Raw genomic sequence first — 20,395 nt, 5'->3', positions numbered from 1 at the left:
TTGCTCTTCTTAATGGGTTCAGTTGACTATTTAATCTGCAATGTCCTATGACCTGTATCCCAAACACACACCATGTGAAACTGTACGTGGGCCACTGTGCACTCAATGGGTATGGACTAGTGTTTTATTAATGATGGCTAAATGCCATTAAGGTGTCCCACTAAGCTGTGCCATGAGCCAGCATGCACACTCTCAGGACCCTGAAACTGAAAGTTACTGTGCCTCTCCTGCTATGAGACGTCAGAATGTCTCCTGTGAATATGGGCTATAATGGGATTAAATAACCACAGAAGCCTTTAATTAAGAAGCTTTGAGTGATCTTCTTTAATGGAATGATTTATGTGCGTAAGGAAAGTACACGAACATGTAACGTACAGTTCATGGGTTTCATGGTAAACAAAAACACTGACAGACAGCGGAGCCCTGAAAGAGAACATTGGGCTCAAAGGGGTCTTGAGCCACTTCAGAGGCTGCAGGCCTGTAACTTCTTGTCAGCCAGTTTGAGAGACGCCCAGGTGTTGAGCATGGAGGCCCTCAGTTTGCACCACACCAGGTGGTCGGTCAGCCCGAAGATCTGCGCGGCAAACTGAGCAGCAGCCTCAGGGGAGAGGATGGTGGAGCAGCCGAGGCCTGCAGGAGAAGTCAGCGATGAAGGAGCGGTTACTCTGATGAATAAAGTCACATGTGGACTAACGATTTAGAGGAAGTGCTGTGCTTACCGCTCGGCATACGCAGGGATGACCAGACATCTTGTGCACCCCAGTCAGGAGTGAGAGGTGGGCAGTTGATGACGGGATACGCCGTGTTCCCAGACATCACAGGACCAAGGCCGTTGCTTCTGCCAGCTACGGCCACAAACACGGTGGGTACGCCGTCACCTGAGGAAAACCATACAGATATCATGACACACTTGATAACTAAATCCTCTCTCCTTTAGGAGGGGAGCATTAAATATAAATACACACCTTCATATTCTGCTTTGATGCGGAGTGTCTCATCTGGACCTTTGTGTGCAGAGGTGACTCTCAGGATGCAGGGGATCCCGTAGGAGGTGCAGGCCTTCTTGATTTTCTCACAGTGGGCCATGTCTGAGGTGGAGCCCATCAAAACCACCACCCTGCCGCTGCCCTGGGGCTCCAGAAGCAGCTGGAGACACAACACAGCACTCATTAGCTCCATGCAAGTCCAAGTTTATATGCTTACTTAACTCTTTGAAACCTGAGCAAATTGGCTTTATTTCTTTTTAAAATGTGGGAGGAAGGCAGCGAACAACGAAAGAGGAAATGACCCCCCCAAAAAAAAGAAAAGAAAAAGAAATTAGTTAAAAAAAAAAAAAAAATTAAAAACAAGAAAATTAGTAAAAAGAAAGAAGTGCTGAAAAATACTTTTGTGACATAATTTAAAAAAAAAAAGAAATTTTAAAATGTAGAAGTTGTAATTATAAATATATTTTCCAAAGTTTTTTTCTTTTCACCCATTTTTTAGAAATTAATTTTCAATGTTCACTATTTTTTTGCAATTCATTTCTTATGAAATTGCCCTTTTCCCCGTTTTGAAAGAAACCACACCAATTAGCTCAAGTTTCAAAGGTTTAAATACTTGTGAAAGGCACATGAAGCACAAGAAAAGTGATGTTGCTGCAGCTTTCAAAAGGGTTAAAGCGAGACTCTGCACCATTAGCTGAGCAGTGGCCACATGTGAAAAACACTGGATAATAATAATATATGTTAACCCTGTTGGTTACGTAGCAATATTGAGCTATCATTAGCCATACCAGACCAAATAAAGTCGTAGCAGTAAAACATGAAAAAATGCATTTAATTGCTCCTGGATTCAACTTTTTGTGTCACCACACAGAATGAAGCAGATATCTCCTACTAGCTCACCTAGCACCACTGAGCTAGGTTACAGCTAAGCCGAGTAGGATGCTATTTATGTTTACATCTCACACTGTCACGAGCATGAGCACAAGTCTCTCATCTATGAGTAGATGCACTCTTCCTTCTGCGCTGTGATACAGTTGGCAGGTGTAGTTTGGTAGAAAGAAAATAGCTCCTACACGAAACTGCTCAAAAAAAGAAAAAAGGAAAAAAAAAAAGGGTCTTTGATATTTAAAAACTGAAAATGACACAACTGGAGAGCAACAAAGCTCAGATAATAGTTTGTAATGAACTTTGTGAGTCTGTTACAACATGTTGATTAAGAACAAAGAGTAGATTGAGACAATAGGTTAAGTGTACCTTGACCCTTTCAGAGACCCACTCAAAGTTCCTCTTCACCATCTGCATCGCCTCAGGAGTAACTTCTTTCAGGTCTCTGTACACCTACAAAGAGATGAAGACAAGTTATTTCAGCTTTTATCTTAATTCTTAAAGCATCAAAATAAAATAGCTGAACCCGAGACAAGTCCTGACCTGCTTATCTTTCTGCTGGCTTCGATCTCCAGCCGGCCACAGCCTCCACGAGTCGTTGTCGATCACATCGGCGAGGACGATCTCTTGAGTCTTCACGTTCACGCCAAACTCGATCTATAAGCGAGGAAGATGATCCTAAATTGTGAAGCAGCTACAAAAAGTGTTCACACTTGGATGTCAGATTAACCAGCAGAGGGTGCTGCTGCACAGTTTACCTTCATATCCACCAGCGTGCAGTTCTGAGTGGCCCAGGCCTTCTCCAGAATCTCAAAGATGGCCACAGTGCTGCGATTCATGATGTCCACCTCGCACTGACCGATGGTGAGTCCGGCCAGAGTGAATTTGGCTGCCAGCAGCTGCTCCTCTGACCACTGGGGGTCGTTGTTGGCATCATCCTGCAGCAGAGAGCAACACATTACATTAAGATTGATGCGATTTTGACACTTTGAGTGAATTGCGAGGCTTTCTTAGAATTTCCCTTAAATTTAAGACTAGGTTGTTATACAGATAAGTTATTCACAGAGCATCTTAACCCTTAAAAGAGCTCCTAAGGTAGAGGACTATTAGGAGCTGGGAGGAGGACTAATCAGAGGAGAAAATGGTGGAAACACAAAGAGGTCAGAGAAATATTCTCCAGACGCTGGATGACAGTGAGTAAATGAAACGCTACAGATTAGATGGTGCAGGGTTAATGTGTGTGGTTGCTGTCATTAAGGATACACACACATTTCCCACCTGACACTACAATGCCATAAATAAAATGATCATAATACTAAGATATTTGGTAAACTGAGCTCAGCAGAGTGGTCACACTAACAATGACAACATTCTCACAGTCAGCATTTCATTTCCAGCCTGCAGGCTCACAAAGGGGTGTGTCTGTGACGACCAATCACATCTGTTAACAAAAGAATGTGTCATGCTAAGCAACGGGGTCAACTCACCTCCTCACTGAAGCAAAAGTTTCTGTCTCTACCTTGCTCAGCTCTGAGAACTTTCCTAGATCACTCCTAAGCTAACACTAAAAATGTTGAGGCTAAGTTAAGAGCTCTTTGTGAATGTGACTCACTTTGAAGAACATCTCCATCTTCAGAGGGGAGAAGCGGTAGCCTTCTTTGACTCCTGGATTCCTCTTGAGGAATGATCCAGTTGCGACTCTGCGACAAACCCACTCGATGGGAATCATCTCACAGTGGGCTGCGATGAACGCTGTGTCCGAGTGCTGCTTCACAAAGGCAGTCTTAATGCCTGGAAGAAAGAGGGGGCATTAAAATCAGCCTAAAACTATTACATAGTCCCACGTTAAGGCACCAAAAGCTAAACCACGATTGGTTCAAGAGCTGTGAACAAAGTTAAGTCACACCTAAACCTCAGTATGTTTTAATTTCAACACTGAGGGTTCATTTGGATCACAGACAGATGTTGCAACACACAAGTGCTTTAAAGATTTTCACGTTCTGTCATGCCCCTGAAATGAACACTGAATGAGCAGGATGTGGTCGGTCACGTTCTGTTGAATTATGTACTATAAAGTTTCAAGTCACAAGACAGCCATCACCACACTCATGAGTGGCATTCGGGTTACACTTAGCCAATTACTTTTAAATGAAAGCAAGATGGAGAGTCATTTGGGAGAATCTGGGATTTCTGGGACCTAATGTCACGAACATGCACACACCATGCCCCCCGTACACATGCCATCACTACCATGTGGCTCTGTCGGTTCTGCATGTGATGCATGCGTTCAGTCAAAAGCATTTGTTGGATCATGTATGCTTCAAAAAAAGACATAAAAAGAATCTTTATGCACCAATCTGTGCCTTTCCTGCATCAATTGATGGTGTCAATGTCTTTAATATTATTAAAAAATTTTAAAAAAAAAAATGTGTCTGCTTGTTTCTATGTTTTAGTGTGGGAGACAAATGCACATATTCTAAATATTGAGGGGGATATGTCCTCTGTGTCCCACCCAAAATGACTACAAGCCTTATAAAAAAGTTTTTACTGAACCTTATGTCAGATTAAATTTACAGAAAGGGAAAATGTGCTCAGTTACCAACAGGTAGCTTGCCTTGATTGTATGAAGGTATTCCCTTTTGACTTTTATTTTGTGGTTGCTGTTTCACTGTGTGTTCTATTGCCCAGAGTACAGTGACCTGAGAAATCATTTGTTTGACAATTTAGTTGAGGAACGCCGATTTGTTTTAGTTATCTGAAGGTAACGTTGTGTTGGCTCTTTATAGGGCTGTAACTAACGATTATTTTCAATGTCGACTAATCTGTCGATTATTTCTTCGATTAGTCAACTGATCATTTTATCGAAAAATGTGTTGATGATGCTTTTCTAGCCTTGCCATGTTTGACACAGGTGTCTGGCATTTTGCAATCAAGTGATGTTACTGCCTGAACCCTTATGTACAGCTGCATTCACTTGTCTTGTATGCCTGAAGAAGGTCACAATGACCGAAAGCTTGCATTAAACTGATATATGCACAGTGTTTGAGTGTGCAGCTGCTGTTTTGTTGTTATCGAAAAAATGTGTTAAAATGTTGAAAAATGTCGGTCTGTCTCTCCCAAACCCCAAAATGATGTCATCTAAAGTCTTGTTTCGTACTCACGCCAAAGGGTTTTAGTTCACCATCATGGGAGAGTGTGTAAAGCTGCCAATATTTGAACAGAAGAAGCTGCAATAAGAGTATTTTGGGTACTTTTATAGAACTTTTCTATGAAAAATGACTCAAACTGATTAGTCGACTACTAAAATAGTCACATTATTATAATAGTTGATTAGTCATCGATTAGTCGACTAATCGTTGCAGCCCTAGCTTTTTACTGAGGATATTTTTGCTTTAGAAAGATTTATAGATAATTCATGGAGGAGAATAATGTATCCATCGTAATAAGACCTTTTGTAATATAAATTTAGCGCTTCTACATGTTTTCCTTTTGAATTTGTGGAACTGTATGTCATGACTGGTCATGTGACCATCCCAGTTGTTGCCTAGTGTCTTGTAAGCTGGGCACAATCCATGGTAGGACACTCAAATAAATAAAAATCAAATCATGTTACTGAAATCTGTCATAAAAGGATCATGTGTTCCCAGTAGAGCTGAAACAACCGGTAAATTAACAGGAAATGAATGCCAACAATTTTCAGAAATCAAGTGTTTCAGCAAGTTTAGAGCAGAAATGAAAAAGAATACTTTACTTCCAGTTAAAAAAAATATGAGTATTTGCTAGTCACCTTTGGCCTTTAAAGATAATAAACCAAATTTCTTTTGGTTTTTGAGGGTTTGTCAGACAAAAACAAACCATTTGAATGTGTCAGTTTGGGATTTAAAGAATTTTAAATGGCTTTTTAAAACTATTTTCTGAGATTTAATGAATGTACCGTTAAACTTTAATTACTAACCTGGGCTATTACTTGCTTAAATCACTGAACACAATGGTCTTATATTAGGAACAGGCCTTGAATCCTTTTTACACAAACCTGTTGCTCAGCAAAGATGTGATATACGATCAAATTGTTTATTTGAACCAGTGTGAATATTACTTGTATTACTTCAAATTAGGCTGGTGCTCATGGCTTCAGGAAAATGAACTTAAACTAATCAAGCTGGTGTCGTGTGTAGCACGTCCATACAAGTTTAAACTTTTGTATTTGATTTGTGTGATCCAAACAGCTAACTCAAGTTGGTAGCCAACACTCTGGTTTATACATCCAGAGAACTTCTATATAATAAACTACTTGGCAAACAGATCGGGTGTGTAATTGAGATGGGATTATTTGTCAAAATGTGGAGCCACATTGGGCCAGTAAAGGGACTGGGTGTTTAATTGGGACTAGGATTTTACAGGTAAATTTTAAGGTAACTACCAAGGGTATGAGAAAAGGTAAATAGGTCAAAGGTTATGTGTCGTTCTGAATACAGTTTGGCTGCATATAAATCCAGTGATATTAAGTTATAAAGGGGAGAAAAAGTTGTGTGTGAGGGAGTGCTTATAAAATCAAATCCCTAAATCATATAATAATGAGACTCCTCTGACTTTTTCAGCATGTGGGAAAGTTGCCTCAGGGCTGCAACGTTATGACACAACTGCTGCACACATTACCTGGCTGGCACCTTTGAATGGATCTATAATAACTTGACTGGGTCCTCACCAGATTCCTGAAGCAGCTTGAATATGCAGCTCGTCGTTTTGTTGGCGATGGCAGCCTTTCCCTCCATCTGGTCTTTCCTCACCGCATTCCCAGCTGTGATCTGGTCTTTAGACTGGACCAGAACCAGTCCGGGCTGGTCCACGATCTCGAAAATCTGCTTTGTCTTTCCCTCATTCAGCTTCTGGCCGATGTTCAACTCTAGAGAATACATGCGCACACACACAAAACAGGGAAAGTACGCACATTAAAACCCTGCACGTTTATCATATATTCTGAGATAGGCATTAATATTTGTGCCGTACCTGGTGTGGAGGCCATGTTGGGGTTCTTTACCAACCGACAGTCCTGAAACAAGAAGTGAAAAAGTGACACGCAACTGTTAGAAAGTCGCAGGATGAAGAGGCAGCAGGAGGCGTGCAGGCAGCACAAGAGGGAAGTGGACTCTGTCTTACGTGCTCTGACAACCAATCACATCCCCCCGCTCGTTCTGACAGCCAATCAGAGCAGCGCATTAGTCACCACGTGAGGGGAAGATGCCCCAGCTCCAAATATTTGCAAGAAGAACTTTTTTTGGAGTTTATCCACAAAACTGGCCCCGTTTTCCCTCTGACGAGAAGATTGATTTATCAGGAAACTTCATCAAGAGAAAACAAGCGGCCGCTCGAGCTGATCGATTAATCAGATTCAGATTAGCCTCCTTATCGAAACATACCACGTGTGTTTCGTCACTTCAATATGTTTGATTTTTAATGTATGATAACAGCAGCAGCGGCCTCTCTCCTCGCCTACAGCCGCTTTTCTTTTCACGTGTCACTGAGTTTTGTCCCGGAGTCGTTATTTCACGGCCGCTTCAACAATGCCAGCTGAGTTTGTGTTGTTTTAACGAGCCACGCTGTACGTTATCGTCAACGCTCGCTGCACGTGCTCGGTCAATACTATCAGAGCGCACGAGACCGCCCAGGTTAACTGAGGACTGAGGCGCACAGAGGCCGGATGGAGTTTGAGGAGTCCGGTATCGGGGAGGAGTGCGGGGTGTTCGGGTGTGTGGCGGCCGGAGAGTGGCCCACACAGCTGGAGGTGGCTCAGGTCTTGACCCTGGGGCTGGTGGCGTTACAGCACAGGTGAGTTTACAGAAAGGTGTGTGTGCGTGTGCGTGTGTGTGTCTTCTTTTAACTGTCATGGGGTGTCCGGCACCAACCGTGCAACCAAAAGCTACTGTGCAGATATCAAGCCCAAAGAGTTCTCCTAAAGTGGGCTAAAAACAAGTTTTTATTTTGTTTGAAATTTAACTTAACACTAAAAAAAAAAAAAAAAAAAAAAAGTCAAAGTTTTGCATGTTTTGTCTCAAGTATCTGCAGGACTGTTCAGTCCAATCTGACTGGAAGCAGCATTGTTTTGCTGTGACACTGCTGAGAACAAAAATGTGACAACAATTAGTCTGCAGCTACAGAGTCCTTCTGTGACCATAATTACTGCACACGTTATAATTTGGGGTTCTTTTTTTAACCCTGTGAAACATGAGCAAAGTGACTTGATTTCTTTGGGAAGGAGGCAATGAGCAACTTAGGAAGAAATGGCCGAAAAAAATTGTTACAAAAAATAACCTGAAAATTAGTAAATAAATAATAAAAATGACACCTGAAAAATGCTTAAAAATAATAACAAATTTGTAACATAATTTTAAAAACATATTTCTGATAATTACAAATACAGTTTGGTGCACATTTTTCCAATATCTTATTATTTATAAAAAAAAAAAATAATAAAAAAAAACATGAGAAGAAGGCAATGAACAATGAAAGAAGAAATTAACCAAAAAAATTGAAAAAGAAATGAGTAAAAAGAGAAAGTTAAATACAAGAAAATTAGTAAAAAAAAAAAAAAAAAAGAAAGTTAAAAAATAAACAAAACACCTGAAGAGTGCTGAAAAATAATAATTTTGTGACATAATTTTAAACTGTAAAAATTATAGTAATTATAAATATATATTTTCCCTAGCTTTTTGTCTTTTCTCCCATTTTTTTTTGTCTCAATGTCTATTTTTTTTCTGCAATTCATAGGACATTTCTTACCAAATTGCTTAGTGCCTTTTCCCCCTTGTTTTCGAAAGAAACCAATTTGCTCAGGGTTCAAAGGTGCATCTGAAAGCAGCACACAAACTCCAGGTTTCAGAGGGATACGTTACTGCGTTATTTATAAATGGGTACATTATTTATATTTCAGCACTAACAGATTCTGCAATATTGAGCTACTGGTAAATTATTATTTCGTTGTCACGTATAGGACTTTGTATATTTCATTTGTATTTTCGTGCTCAGTGTTTAAGTGGAGTCATTATGTTCCCTTGGTTATCAGCTAATTGGTTCCTACCTGTGCTGGTTTTGTGGGGACAGGTATGAGTGATACGTGAGAGAGAGTGCTTTGGGCTTTACAGTGAAGAGAAGTTGCTGTACCCCTAAGTTGGGATGTGTAGTACTGTCTTGCAGAAAATTAAACGAAGAGGAGGAGACAAGTGTTGTAGCCTGCTTATTACCCACAGCCCAGGAGAACTGGGGAACACTAACAGTTAAGAAAAGAGGGTTTTATGAGCAACAACAACAACAAATACCAAAAAGTAATAATGCATTACAGTTCCTCCAAATTAAAGGGGGACACCACCTAAATTAAGAATTCTAATATGTTATTTCCAGGAGGAAGAGACCTCTGCAGATAATTTGACTCCCTGTAAAAACCTCCTGCCACTGAATCCCCCTAAATCTTACACACTGCTCCTTTAATTATTGATTAATGTGCTGCAGCATTAACCCCAACAATAGCCCAGTAACAAATATTCCAATTGCTTGTTTAATTGCATCAAATTGTGACTTTTTTTGCTTGAAAAGTGACCGTTATTGAAATAGTTGATTGATTTTCTGTCACTAAACTAATTGATTTATTGACTAGGCAGGAATAATCTGTGTAATCTGTGAGATTACAAAGTTTCTTCCAGCACAGCAGCATCATGTCTCCTCTGGACTCTTACGCCCTGTTATTTCTTCAGTTCACCTTGATTGCACAATGTTTTATCACATGGGATTAGTAGGTATTACCTCTCTCTCTGGGGATGGGTCGGGTGAGGCGATTGAACAGACTGAATTGATCTTCATTATCGGGATGGGATCCTGCTCCTCTTTACACTGGGCCTCCACCTTATCAGAGCCAGTGTCCAGCTTTTTAACTGGTGTCTGGACTGTGGGGTCTGAAAAGGGAACAAAAGTGGCTTTAAAATTAGATTATTATCCTGGCATCATCTGAAAGCTGTTATATATAAAAAGCAACACTAATCCAACATTTTAAATCATCATGCATGAGCAGAGTTTCTTGTTCTCTTGGTCTGACAGCAGACACCAGCATGAGTTGTGCCTCTTGTTAGTAGTTACAACCATGCCCTTATCCATAATATGATCATGAGGCTCTGTGGCACATCATGGGACTGAGTCAGCAATTACAAAGGCTTCAGTCAATAGTGGACATGATGCGACACGCACTAAGTGATTACAGACGAAGACGCATTTCAAACCTTGATCCACAGCTTTCCTCTTCATCCTTCTGTTTGCTGAAGAGACTTCCTCTCTCTTTACCCGAGCTTCAGAGGCACCTGCAAACAGCAGCAGCAGTTAAAACACAACAGGCCGTTCTTTAACGGGAAAAATGCAGTGTTTTTATTCTAGCTTTTTGGAAAAGGTTGTTAACGTCCTATTTATTTCAAGAATTTTCTTAAAGATACACAATCACTTCTACCACTAGATGTGTGTGTGGCGTCGTATTTTTCTGCTGAGACTCTGCCCTTTGCTTGTATTTTCTTATTCTCTTCTTATTTTCTGTGCTTTGGACATTTATGGCCGTGTAACCCCGTGAAAATGAAGCAACCAGGTGCCAGACCGTAAACAGCAGGCTACGCTGGCAACCATGTTTGCAAACAGTAACCAACAATCCTGCATAGCATACCTTTTAAATGAAGTTTTTGAAGGGTCAGTTTGCCTGAATTACAAACTATTAAAAATCACAATTGCTAATCAGGCCATTGGGATAGTTTTGTCTCTATTTGTCCACATTATTAGATCGACCTCTCCTCTTCCAGTACATGCATTTAAGGAGGCTTTCACATGAGTGACCGGGGCCTGGTTCTGAGTACACTTGACCCCAGAGTGCAGTTCATTTGGTTAGTGTTAACACTGCGTACCATATCCAGGCATCGTACGCCGATGCATGCCTTAGTCTACTTGGTTCAACGTCAACTGTACCAAAACACGGAAGCATACTGCTTAACGCAAGGAGGTTATGAAACAGTCTCAATTTAACAGTGCAGCGCAGTCGACCATGGACAGACCCAGATTCAGCGTCACTGCTGCCTTCGACCTGTAGTCAGAGCACCGGCGGGAGGCGGAGAGATTGCTCCCGACAGCAGCGACTCATCCCCTGTCGGGAGCAGAGCTTCGCCTCACTGCTCTGACAGTTCCTGCTGATGATGGCGCCCAGGGCAACAGTGTTACAAATGTGAAAGTTGAGGGGGGTAATCATAGTCAAGCATCGTACGAGTCAGTGGTATCTGATATGAAAACACCTTTAACAATAATATTCTACTCTTGAATTACTCTTATGCAGAAAAAGTAGTAATTATAAAACCATATAAAAGTTTTGGAGATCATAAATTAGATTTAAGTGATTTAATATTTAGATTTTGCGACTTGATGACAGAACTTCTGAAAACACAAGAGATGTAAAGTCCAAAAAAAGCTTTGTTTTTGAATCTGCTTATGTAGATTTCATGAATGGATTGTGGTCATCGACAGTAGAAAGCTACGTGTGTTCATCAAACACCTGTTCACTACACATAAATAAATAATGGTGTTTGGCTCACTCATTAATGTGTGCTGTTGGTCTCCATGCAGCCTCAGCTCTTCAGTGCTTGCTGTCCCATCAAGGCACATAGACGAGACAGAATCAGAACTACAGGTTTTGTCCTCGGCTGCTCCCGCCCCTGTGGTCACTGTGCTCGTCTTTTTCAAATAGACATCTACGCGTTCGTTCTCCTCACAGCCCTCCAACACCTCAAGTCTGCTTGAATCTGCTTGTTGATCTGCAGCTCCTGTGTCATGTGACGAGCCGTTTGTTTTGCGATTCATAATGGCATCCACCTCGTCATAGAACCTCATAAGGCGCCTGGGGTCGGCTTCGTCGCTCTTTCCTCTTTGAAGGGAACGGTAAAGGTACTTGAGGTTTTTGTACTTAGTGTGGCACTGCTTCCAGTCGCGTTCAATGCCCTGCTGCATCAACCTGTTGGAGATCTGGACAAAGATGTCTCTCTTTCTAGTTGAGCTCTCCAGCTGCCTGCACACACGCTCGTCCGACCAGACTTGGATGAGCGCTCGCACCTCCTGGTCGCTCCAGTTTCGGCCTGTGTCCGACACCGTGACCACGTGGAACTGGTCAGAGCTGGATGGATCTGTGAGTGTCAGATGGGCGTCTGGAGTGAACAGAAACAGATTAGGGAAAGAAAAGATAACACATACTGTTGTATGTTGTTTGTTGTGTTGTGTTTATTTATGTTGCATACCTGTTGCTCTCCATTTTGCTTCCACGTCTCCGTCCATGTCATAATCATCACTGTTGTCATCTGGAAATAAAAAAAGGAGAAGAACATTTGACTGCTCTGTTGGCCTTGAATACAAAACTAATGTATGCACTACAGACAGAAAACATACCATCATCAATTTCAATGACAACCTCATTTTCTGAGGCCGTTGTCTGCAGCCTCCCTGCTCCCGTTTCTCCATCATACAACCTCTTCTGCATCTCCATGGTCCCATTTTCCAGTCCCCGGTCCAGCAGGATGGCTTCCACCTCATCGAAGAACTTCATGTACTTCCCCGGGCCTCCTGCGGCGCTGCCTCCAACAGCGTGTGCGCTTTTAGCAGTCTTGTAATCGTATTTCAAGTTCTTGTATTTAGTCCGACACTGTTTCCAGTTGCGCACCACCCCAAAGTTTCTCTGCATCTGACGGGCCATCTCCTGGAAGATTGATTTGTTGCGTAGTGTGCACTTCAAGCGCTCTCGAATGCGCCGGTCAGCCCAGACGCACAACAGTGCCCGCACCTCGTCGTCCGTCCAGTGGCGGCCCCCCTCCTCAGCCACACTCGCAGTGTAAGGGAGAGCCCGATGGATGAGACTCTTGATACCTGCACACACATGCACACACTTTTATCTTTGACTCAGTTTTTTAAAAAGTAAGTTGGAGTTGAGTTGAAGTTAAACTAGTTTGACTGACATGCTCGTTTATCTGATCTGTCAGTTGTTTAAAACGTGTTGAGTGTTGTCATATGTCGTGATCGTCAGCGCAACAGTTGGGGTTGAACCTACATTTACCTTCCTGCATTGGGATAGTGACTGAGGAAGGGTAGACTCCTCTTTGATTACCCACATCTTCCACCTCTTCCTCCCAGCTCTCCACTGGCCTTCCATCCACTCCTGGGCTGTAGTTTGCTGAAGTGCCTGCTGCTGCGTCAGGCTTCCTGCTCTGAAGTCCCAGGCTTCTGCACTTGGCCTGACACTCCCACCAGCTGCGCACAACACTGAGCCTCCTCAGACGCTCTGAAATCAACTCGAATGTGGTTCTGCTCTCAGCTACGTGCTGAGCTCCCACCTCGTCCCACACTGACATGAGAGCCAGCACCTCTGCCTCCCCCCACTGCCTCTCCACCGAGCCTTTTTCCTCTGCCACCTCCCTATCACCTCCTCTTTGTCTCTCTGCTCCTCTCTCCATGTTTGAGCTGACCTGGAAACGCTTTCTTTTCCCCAATCCGTCTGTCTCTGCTGCCCGGTTCCCTAGGCAACCAGGCGGTTAAGCCTGAAAGCAACGCCTCCATGCTGAAAAGCAGCCTCACCACTGGCTTAAGCTGTGTGCCGAGGGGGCGGGACCAACTGTAATCTGAGAAGCAGCTTGGTATATAGGCTGAAGCTGCAGCAAGGCGACTCTCCGTAAATGGCAGCTCCACAGCCGAGAAGCAGACTCTTCTGTTTTTTTTTTTCATTTTCTCCTCCTCATTCCTGATTCACTTTGCCAGAAACAAACCAGTTTGGTTTCCCTCAAGGCTCATACCCAGCTCTGAGAATCAAACAAGTTTATTCATGTTTAGTCTTGCAGCAAAGACACTGAAAGATCATTCGTTATTAAACTCACTTTCCACTGATAAATTTACACTGTTGTGATTTACATGTGATTGTGTGTGTCTTCTCAGGGGTCAGGAAAGTGCCGGGATTGTCACAAGTAATGGAGCCAGTCCGCCTACATACACAACCCACAAGGTAACAATGGTAGAAGCCACTTGTACAGTTAGACTATATAACTCACAATACTCAATACAGGAAACTTTTTAGCTGCTTTTCATTAAAGAAGCTCGACATGACAGGCAGAGCAGATCTGTTACTGACACTTAGTAATCAGTTACTTGCCTCAAAAGCAACTGAATTACTGTACCAAGTGCTGCATAAAAAAGTAGTTTGTTGCTAGAAAAAGTAGCTTTAGCATTATATAAATATCTGCTTCAATTCTTTTATCAATGAACACATAGCTTTATTATTTTAATGTTGCTGTGGCACAAGTGGGACATGCCAGTTGTCATATTTTTATCTGTGATTGTTGCCATTATCACCGATGAAAAGTACTGTCAGTGGAACAATAAAACATGTAATGTTAAAGGCCTGTTTAATGTGGCTGAGACAGGAATTCAGGACTCTTGGCAAGTCAAGTGAGTCATATGAAACAGCAACTGTATCCCAGACATTTGACAGTAATTTCTTATCAAAACAGGCCTAATAAAATAAAAGTGATAGAAGTTCTACACAAAAACATAAACACACTGAGGTTTATCCTTAAACATGACCAGAAATTCAAATCCTGTACACAAACACAACTCAACACTGTAAGTATATTTTGTCCTTGCTCTCAAGGAGGAATATATGTCTGTATTTCCAGATCATTCATTTTCCGTAACCACTTATCCTGTTAGGGGTCGTGGGGGGGCTGGAGCCTATCCCAGCTGACACTGGGTGAGAGGCAGGGTTCACCCAGGACAGGTCACCAGACTATCACAGGGCTGACACATAGAGACAGACAACCATTCACACTCACATTCACACCTACGGACAATTTAGAGTTACCAGTTAACCTGCATGTCTTTGGACTGTGGGAGGAAGCTGGAGCACCTGGAGGAAACCCACGCTGACACAGGGAGAACATACAACAACTTGCATAAACATGGCGTGCAATAGTCAACGTTCCATGTTCTCAGTCTCCCAAATGTACACGCGCAAGACGGAGAGACTGAACGCTGCTCACCTGAGCCGCACAACGCTGTGGATGAGATCATAACAGGGGAAAAAAATTGGTAAATTGTCCGCTAGAATGACGAGCCCATTGAAATTTCAGTAACTGTTATTTATTTGAAAAAGTAATTAGTTACATGTGTAGTTACTGCGAAAATCTGTGGACTTACATTAACGTGTTACACTTCCAACACTGGACATGACTAAACTGTTTGTGTTTGGGCTTTTAGAATATCCTGTCTGTGTCTGAGCATGTCAGCACCATATCATAACAGAGATAAGACTCATAAATAGGTCATACATGTCCATGTAAACACACTCTATGATTGCCTGCACACAGCTCTCAACATGGAGGTGGCTGAGCTAGCAGTTAGCAGCTGGATGCTAACACTGCTAGTTTGGGGGGGGGGGGGGGCAAAGGGTGGGCGTTATGTGTCCGCAGTGACGCCACCCCGCCAACATGGGTCGGGGCAGCATTATCAGTGGTGACCGCTGTGTAAGTGCAGTGCAGGGCTGTGGCGAGTTGCTAGCCAGTGGGATACACACGCAGAGACTTGCATGTGTTGCCGGTTTATCACAGCAAAAAACAGATAAGATCAGATTACAACACACACAAAGGAAGTGTGACTTAATTCTCTGCTCCACTTTACTCCAATATATCTTTACATAGCAAGAAGTTGTTTGCTGCTACATTACTGGGTTGAATAGGAACACCATGATAAAGTTGTCATTTCCACGTACACAAAAACACACAATTACATTGACCTCATTACTATGTTTGTTTGTGGCTGTGCTGGTTGTTGTAAAGCTTTATCACACTCAGATAGGGACCTGGTTTTCCACTCTACAACATGACAGCTGCACATTACTGTTTACTTTACTATCATTTCTGCAGATTGTGGAACTGAAGACATCTCTCACTGAGTTCTCTTTTGCCATGTTTTGTTTTTAGGGAATGGGATTAGTGAGCACAGCTTTCCCACCCGAGGCTCTTCTGAAACTGCGCTATGGTAACCTCGGCATTTGTCACACACGCTATTCAACTACTGGGATTTCAGAGCTTCAGAACTGCCAGCCCTTTGTTGTGGATACACTGCATGGCAGGATTGCCGTGGCACACAATGGAGAGCTTGTTAATGCTCATGCCCTGCGGAAAAAGGTGAAGATGGCCCCCTGACTTCACTGAGTGAGCCATGTGCATATCAATGGCCTGTCCAGGGTGCTCTGATGCAAATGTTGTTGACAAACCAGACCTCTGTATACAGTGTGCTTAACATCTATTCATCTATTTATGATTTTGTGTGTAATAACTTTGTTCTTGTAAATGTGCTGTGCAGGTCATGCGTCACGGTGTGGGCCTCTCCACCAGCTCAGACAGCGAGCTCATCACCCAACTGCTGGCACTGACTCCACCTATGGAGGAGCGGGATGCACCAGATTGGGTTGCCAGGTCTGATTATGACTTAATGCCTCGTAAATATTAACCTTTTTTTTCTTCTACACTCTTTTAACACTAGTTTTTGTTTTATTTGTCGTGGTAATTTTGTGTTTTAGAATCAAGAATCTGATGACCGAGACCCCAACATCCTACTCGCTGTTGGTGATGTTTAAAGATGTTATCTATGCTGTGCGTGACCCATACGGAAATCGCCCCCTCTGCATCGGACGGCTTGTTCCCATCTCTAAACTGCACAGTTCAGGTATTCAAATGTTTATCCTCGAAAAAAAAAAAAAAAGCCTGACTTCTACTGCTGATTACTACGAGTACTCACGAGAGCTTATCATTGCTCAAGCCTGACCGTGTTTCGCCAGAGGTCAGATGTGTAAACTGGTGAATGATTAACATCAGTCTTTGTACCTTTGGTCAGCCGAAGAGGAGGACACCGAGGGTTGGGTTGTGTCATCAGAGTCCTGCAGCTTTCAGTCCATCGGTGCCAAGTTAGTTTTTTCCCCCCCACATATATCTTCTGCATTATAATGGAAGTGTTGTGGCTGATTACCATATTCATGTCCTTTCTGGTTCTCAGGTATTACAGAGAGGTGTTACCAGGAGAGATAGTCCAGATATCCAAGCACGGAGTCAAGTCTCTGAGTGTTGTCCCTCGCCCTGAGGGAGACCTCCCTGCCTTCTGCATATTTGAATATGTTTACTTCGCCAGACCAGACTCCATTTTTGAAGGTTTGAATGTTTATTATGAACCATCCTTTCTACCACACTGATCTTAAAGGGACAGCTCACCCCAAATCATGCTATTTATCAATCTGGATTGTTTGTGTGAGTACCTGAGTAATGGAGATATCAGCTGTAGAGATGTCTGCCCTCTCTGGCTGATATCTCCAACACTCAGCAACTCCCACAAAAAAAATCTATTTTGATGAATAGCACTACAGGTTTTTTTATTCAGGGGTGAACTGTCCCTTTAAGTGTTTGGCTTTCTGTGTCAAAGTGAAAGTGTTGCACGTTCAGTATTTTATTCCACTGTACTTCAGGGCAGATGGTCTACACTGTCAGGCAGCGCTGTGGTCGGCAGTTAGCTATCGAGGCGCCAACAGAAGCAGACGTGGTCAGCACTGTGCCAGAGTCTGCGACCCCTGCTGCCCTGGGCTACGCTCAGCAGGTCTGTCTACAAGCTGTCTGCTCCAGCTCTGTATAGAAATGCTGTAATACACCCTCCTCCTGATGAACCACTGTCCTCACAAGCTTTCCTCTTCCTGTCCTCCTCTCACAGTCTGGGCTGCCATATATAGAGGTTCTGTGTAAGAACCGCTATGTCGGGAGAACATTTATTCAGCCGAACACCCGCTTGAGGCAGCTGGGAGTTGCCAAGAAGTTTGGGGCTTTGACGGACAACTTTGCTGGGAAAAGAGTGGTGCTGATTGATGACTCCATCGTCAGAGGCAACACCATCTCCCCCATTATAAGACTGCTGAAGGAAGCTGGTGCAACTGAGGTTTGTTGTCACATGCTCTTGTATATGTGGTGACAGTGTTTCAATAGTGGGAATTGTGGCCCCCACCAAGGGTTGCAGGATAATTTTGAGGGGTCTAGAGATGATAAATAGGACGGGAGAGCAGAAAGAAAACTGCAAAAAATTACATGTACTTTTTTTAGTCATTTTTTAATATTGCTTTTGTCTAATATATGGTATTCCTGCAGAGTTTTACAGTAGAGATGCCCAGCATCACCTGCAGTAAAGTTATTATACTTTTTTAAAATATAAGGCTTAATATCTGTTGCTACATGCCAAATAAAGGCAGCATATTTAATGAGTGAGCTCACTGTTCAAACTATCATCTAGTGACTTTATTGTTAACGAGAGAGGAAGTGTCAGGATCCGTCTGATTCAGCTCAGCAGGTGATGATTGATCAATCACATTAAACATTCAAAATTAATTAGAGCAGCACCAGGGAAAAAGAAACCCTTCGAAATGTTTATAGGTTGCCAATTCAGTCACAAGCCTGCCGTCTGTACCACCTCCACAACCAAATCCCAGGGGAAAAATATTACAGGTTGACCAATTGTCAGTCCTCGATACTAAATAAGAAAATACAGGCAGAGTCTCTGCAGAAAAATCCACTGCCACACACTCCTACTGGGTCATAAATGATGACTGAGAAGGAGTAGAAAGTAGAATTTTCCACAACATGGATTCTGACCTGTATTTTCTCAACAGGTTCATATCAGGGTTGCCTCTCCACCGATCAGATACCCATGCTACATGGGGATCAATATTCCAACCAAAGAGGAGCTCATCGCCAACAAGCCTGAGTTTCAAGACATTGCTGGATACATTGGTGAATACTATAATAGTTCATCTCACTGAGGGTTCAAAATAGCTCTACAGTTCTTTGACAAACTTCATATGTCACAATAAAATTATGAAGTCAGTGTGCCATCTTCCAGCTTCATAGTCAGCTCAGTGAACCTCAATTAACACTTGAACTGTTGCCTAGGTGCTGCCAGTGTTCAGTATCTGACCGTGGAGGGCCTGGTATCAGCTGTTCAGGAGGGCATCGCCTCCTTCCAGAAGGACGAGGTGATCAGCTCCAGTAACAAGTCCAGTAAGAGAGTGGGCCACTGCACTGCCTGTCTGACTGGGAAATATCCAGTGGAGCTGGAGTGGTAACGCCATGACCAACCATCGTTACAGAAGCAGCAGCACTGTGGGCTCACTGCAAGCTCCCACAGCTGATAAACACAGAAAAAAATTCTCTGTAGACTGGAAAAGAAGTGGTTGGGCATTTGAATACTGCTGTCTGGGACACCAAGAGATGTGTTGGATACACAGCATCTGCTTTCTGTACAAAGAATTATTATCTTGCTTAGATTCTGTCACTTAAAGGGTTTGGAGTTTTGGAAGTAGGTTTGTGTGGGGTACTTATCCACAGTCAGTGTACTACCTACAGCAAATGATACTTCGCGTGCCCTGAGTTTGGAGAAGCAGGCATGAGTACCACAGGGGCAGCTAAAAAACATTTTAGCCACCTAAAAAAAAATAAATATCGGTTTAAGTGTGCGCTGTATTTAGAATATTTTCACAGCTTTACCTTGCCATCAGACAGCTGTTATGTCACTCTCTTCAAAGCCACCAGACTCCATTGACAAAAACAGCAATTTTACCTCACTGAACATGGGAGTTGCTGCTCTGCGACTGCTTCAATTGGTCATTTATTTGGGTTATTGTGACACTGAAGTGCATCCAAACTGACCCTTTAAAACCCCAAAGTCACACAATAGCACAAACAAACGAACTAATTGAGGTAGCAGTAGATCAGCAACTCAAGTTCAGCAAGTTAAAATGGTGGTTTCTGTCAATGGAACCTGGCTTTGAAAAAGAGCACTGACAAGTTTTGCCCAGCCACAGCAGTACTTTCTGTGGGCTACTCTTGTCTACTTCTCCAAACTCGAGGCGTGCTGATCGACATCTACTGTACGTAATACACTGATGATAAGTACCTCATACAGCCCCACTTCAAAAAATCGGAACTATCGCTCTAAGCTAAAAATGTCACTGTTAAAGTCCTCCAGTTGTTAGTCTCACTTTGCAGCAGTGATGTGTAGTCAGTTATTTCCTGATGTCACAAAGGTGTGATTCCAAGTGCATGTCTTACTGCACAATGCTGATGCTTTTTGTTTTTTTAAACGTTACCATGTAAATGTATTTTGAGGAGTCTTTAAATAAGATTCACGTTTTCACATTCCTAGCCTTAAAACGGGAGCATTAGGTAGAGTTTGCCGTGTCAGAAAAGCGCACAAGGCTCGTGACCAAAAAGTTAAAATGTCTTATTTTCCTGTCGTGTTTACTTTTCTATCTTTACCTAAAATTAACCATGATGCTGTTTTGTTTTGGGTCTGCCTGCTGGATATTTTGTTTTCTAGACTTTCAACTGTACATGAATATAATGAAAAATAAATGATAAAGTTACTGCAATGGTAACGAGTGCTTGTTTTTT

General features: G+C 42.6%; 2 protein-coding genes across 4 annotated transcripts; one reads left to right on the top strand and one right to left on the bottom strand.

Moving 5' to 3' along the window:
* Positions 1 to 309: 309 nt before the first annotated feature.
* On the bottom strand, positions 310 to 13,393 carry paics (phosphoribosylaminoimidazole carboxylase, phosphoribosylaminoimidazole succinocarboxamide synthetase). 3 transcript variants are annotated; one of them, XM_049587406.1, is made up of 15 exons: positions 12,976 to 13,393; positions 12,321 to 12,794; positions 12,173 to 12,232; positions 11,477 to 12,082; positions 10,136 to 10,213; positions 9,666 to 9,814; positions 6,879 to 6,921; positions 6,577 to 6,774; positions 3,484 to 3,662; positions 2,630 to 2,809; positions 2,415 to 2,528; positions 2,241 to 2,324; positions 966 to 1,146; positions 720 to 878; positions 310 to 630 (listed from the first exon to the last, which is right to left on the bottom strand). In XM_049587406.1, the coding sequence occupies exons 1-15, from the start codon at positions 13,376 to 13,378 to the stop codon at positions 464 to 466; spliced, it is 3,075 nt and encodes a 1,024-aa protein (XP_049443363.1). In that variant the 5' UTR covers positions 13,379 to 13,393; the 3' UTR covers positions 310 to 463. The 3 variants fall into 3 exon arrangements, with proteins under 3 accessions (XP_049443363.1, XP_049443364.1, XP_049443365.1); XM_049587407.1 differs by having other exon boundaries at positions 12,982 to 13,393; XM_049587408.1 differs by lacking the exons at positions 9,666 to 9,814; positions 10,136 to 10,213; positions 11,477 to 12,082; ... (1 more) ...; positions 12,321 to 12,794; positions 12,976 to 13,393 and adding an exon at positions 7,029 to 7,103.
* Positions 7,109 to 20,368, top strand: ppat (phosphoribosyl pyrophosphate amidotransferase). Its single transcript, XM_049587409.1, has 11 exons — positions 7,109 to 7,697; positions 13,854 to 13,920; positions 15,893 to 16,099; positions 16,278 to 16,390; positions 16,495 to 16,640; positions 16,809 to 16,878; positions 16,968 to 17,119; positions 17,431 to 17,558; positions 17,670 to 17,891; positions 18,616 to 18,736; positions 18,896 to 20,368. Exons 1-11 carry the CDS (start codon positions 7,570 to 7,572, stop codon positions 19,066 to 19,068), a joined length of 1,527 nt encoding a protein of 508 aa, XP_049443366.1. The 5' UTR covers positions 7,109 to 7,569; the 3' UTR covers positions 19,069 to 20,368.
* Positions 20,369 to 20,395: the final 27 nt, after the last annotated feature.

This window comes from Epinephelus fuscoguttatus, linkage group LG10 (assembly GCF_011397635.1).
Source record: "Epinephelus fuscoguttatus linkage group LG10, E.fuscoguttatus.final_Chr_v1".
In the NCBI taxonomy this organism is placed as follows: Eukaryota; Metazoa; Chordata; class Actinopteri; order Perciformes; family Serranidae; genus Epinephelus; species Epinephelus fuscoguttatus.
Note: the sequence above shows the minus strand (reverse complement) of the source record. Positions and strands in the feature narration are given on the sequence as shown.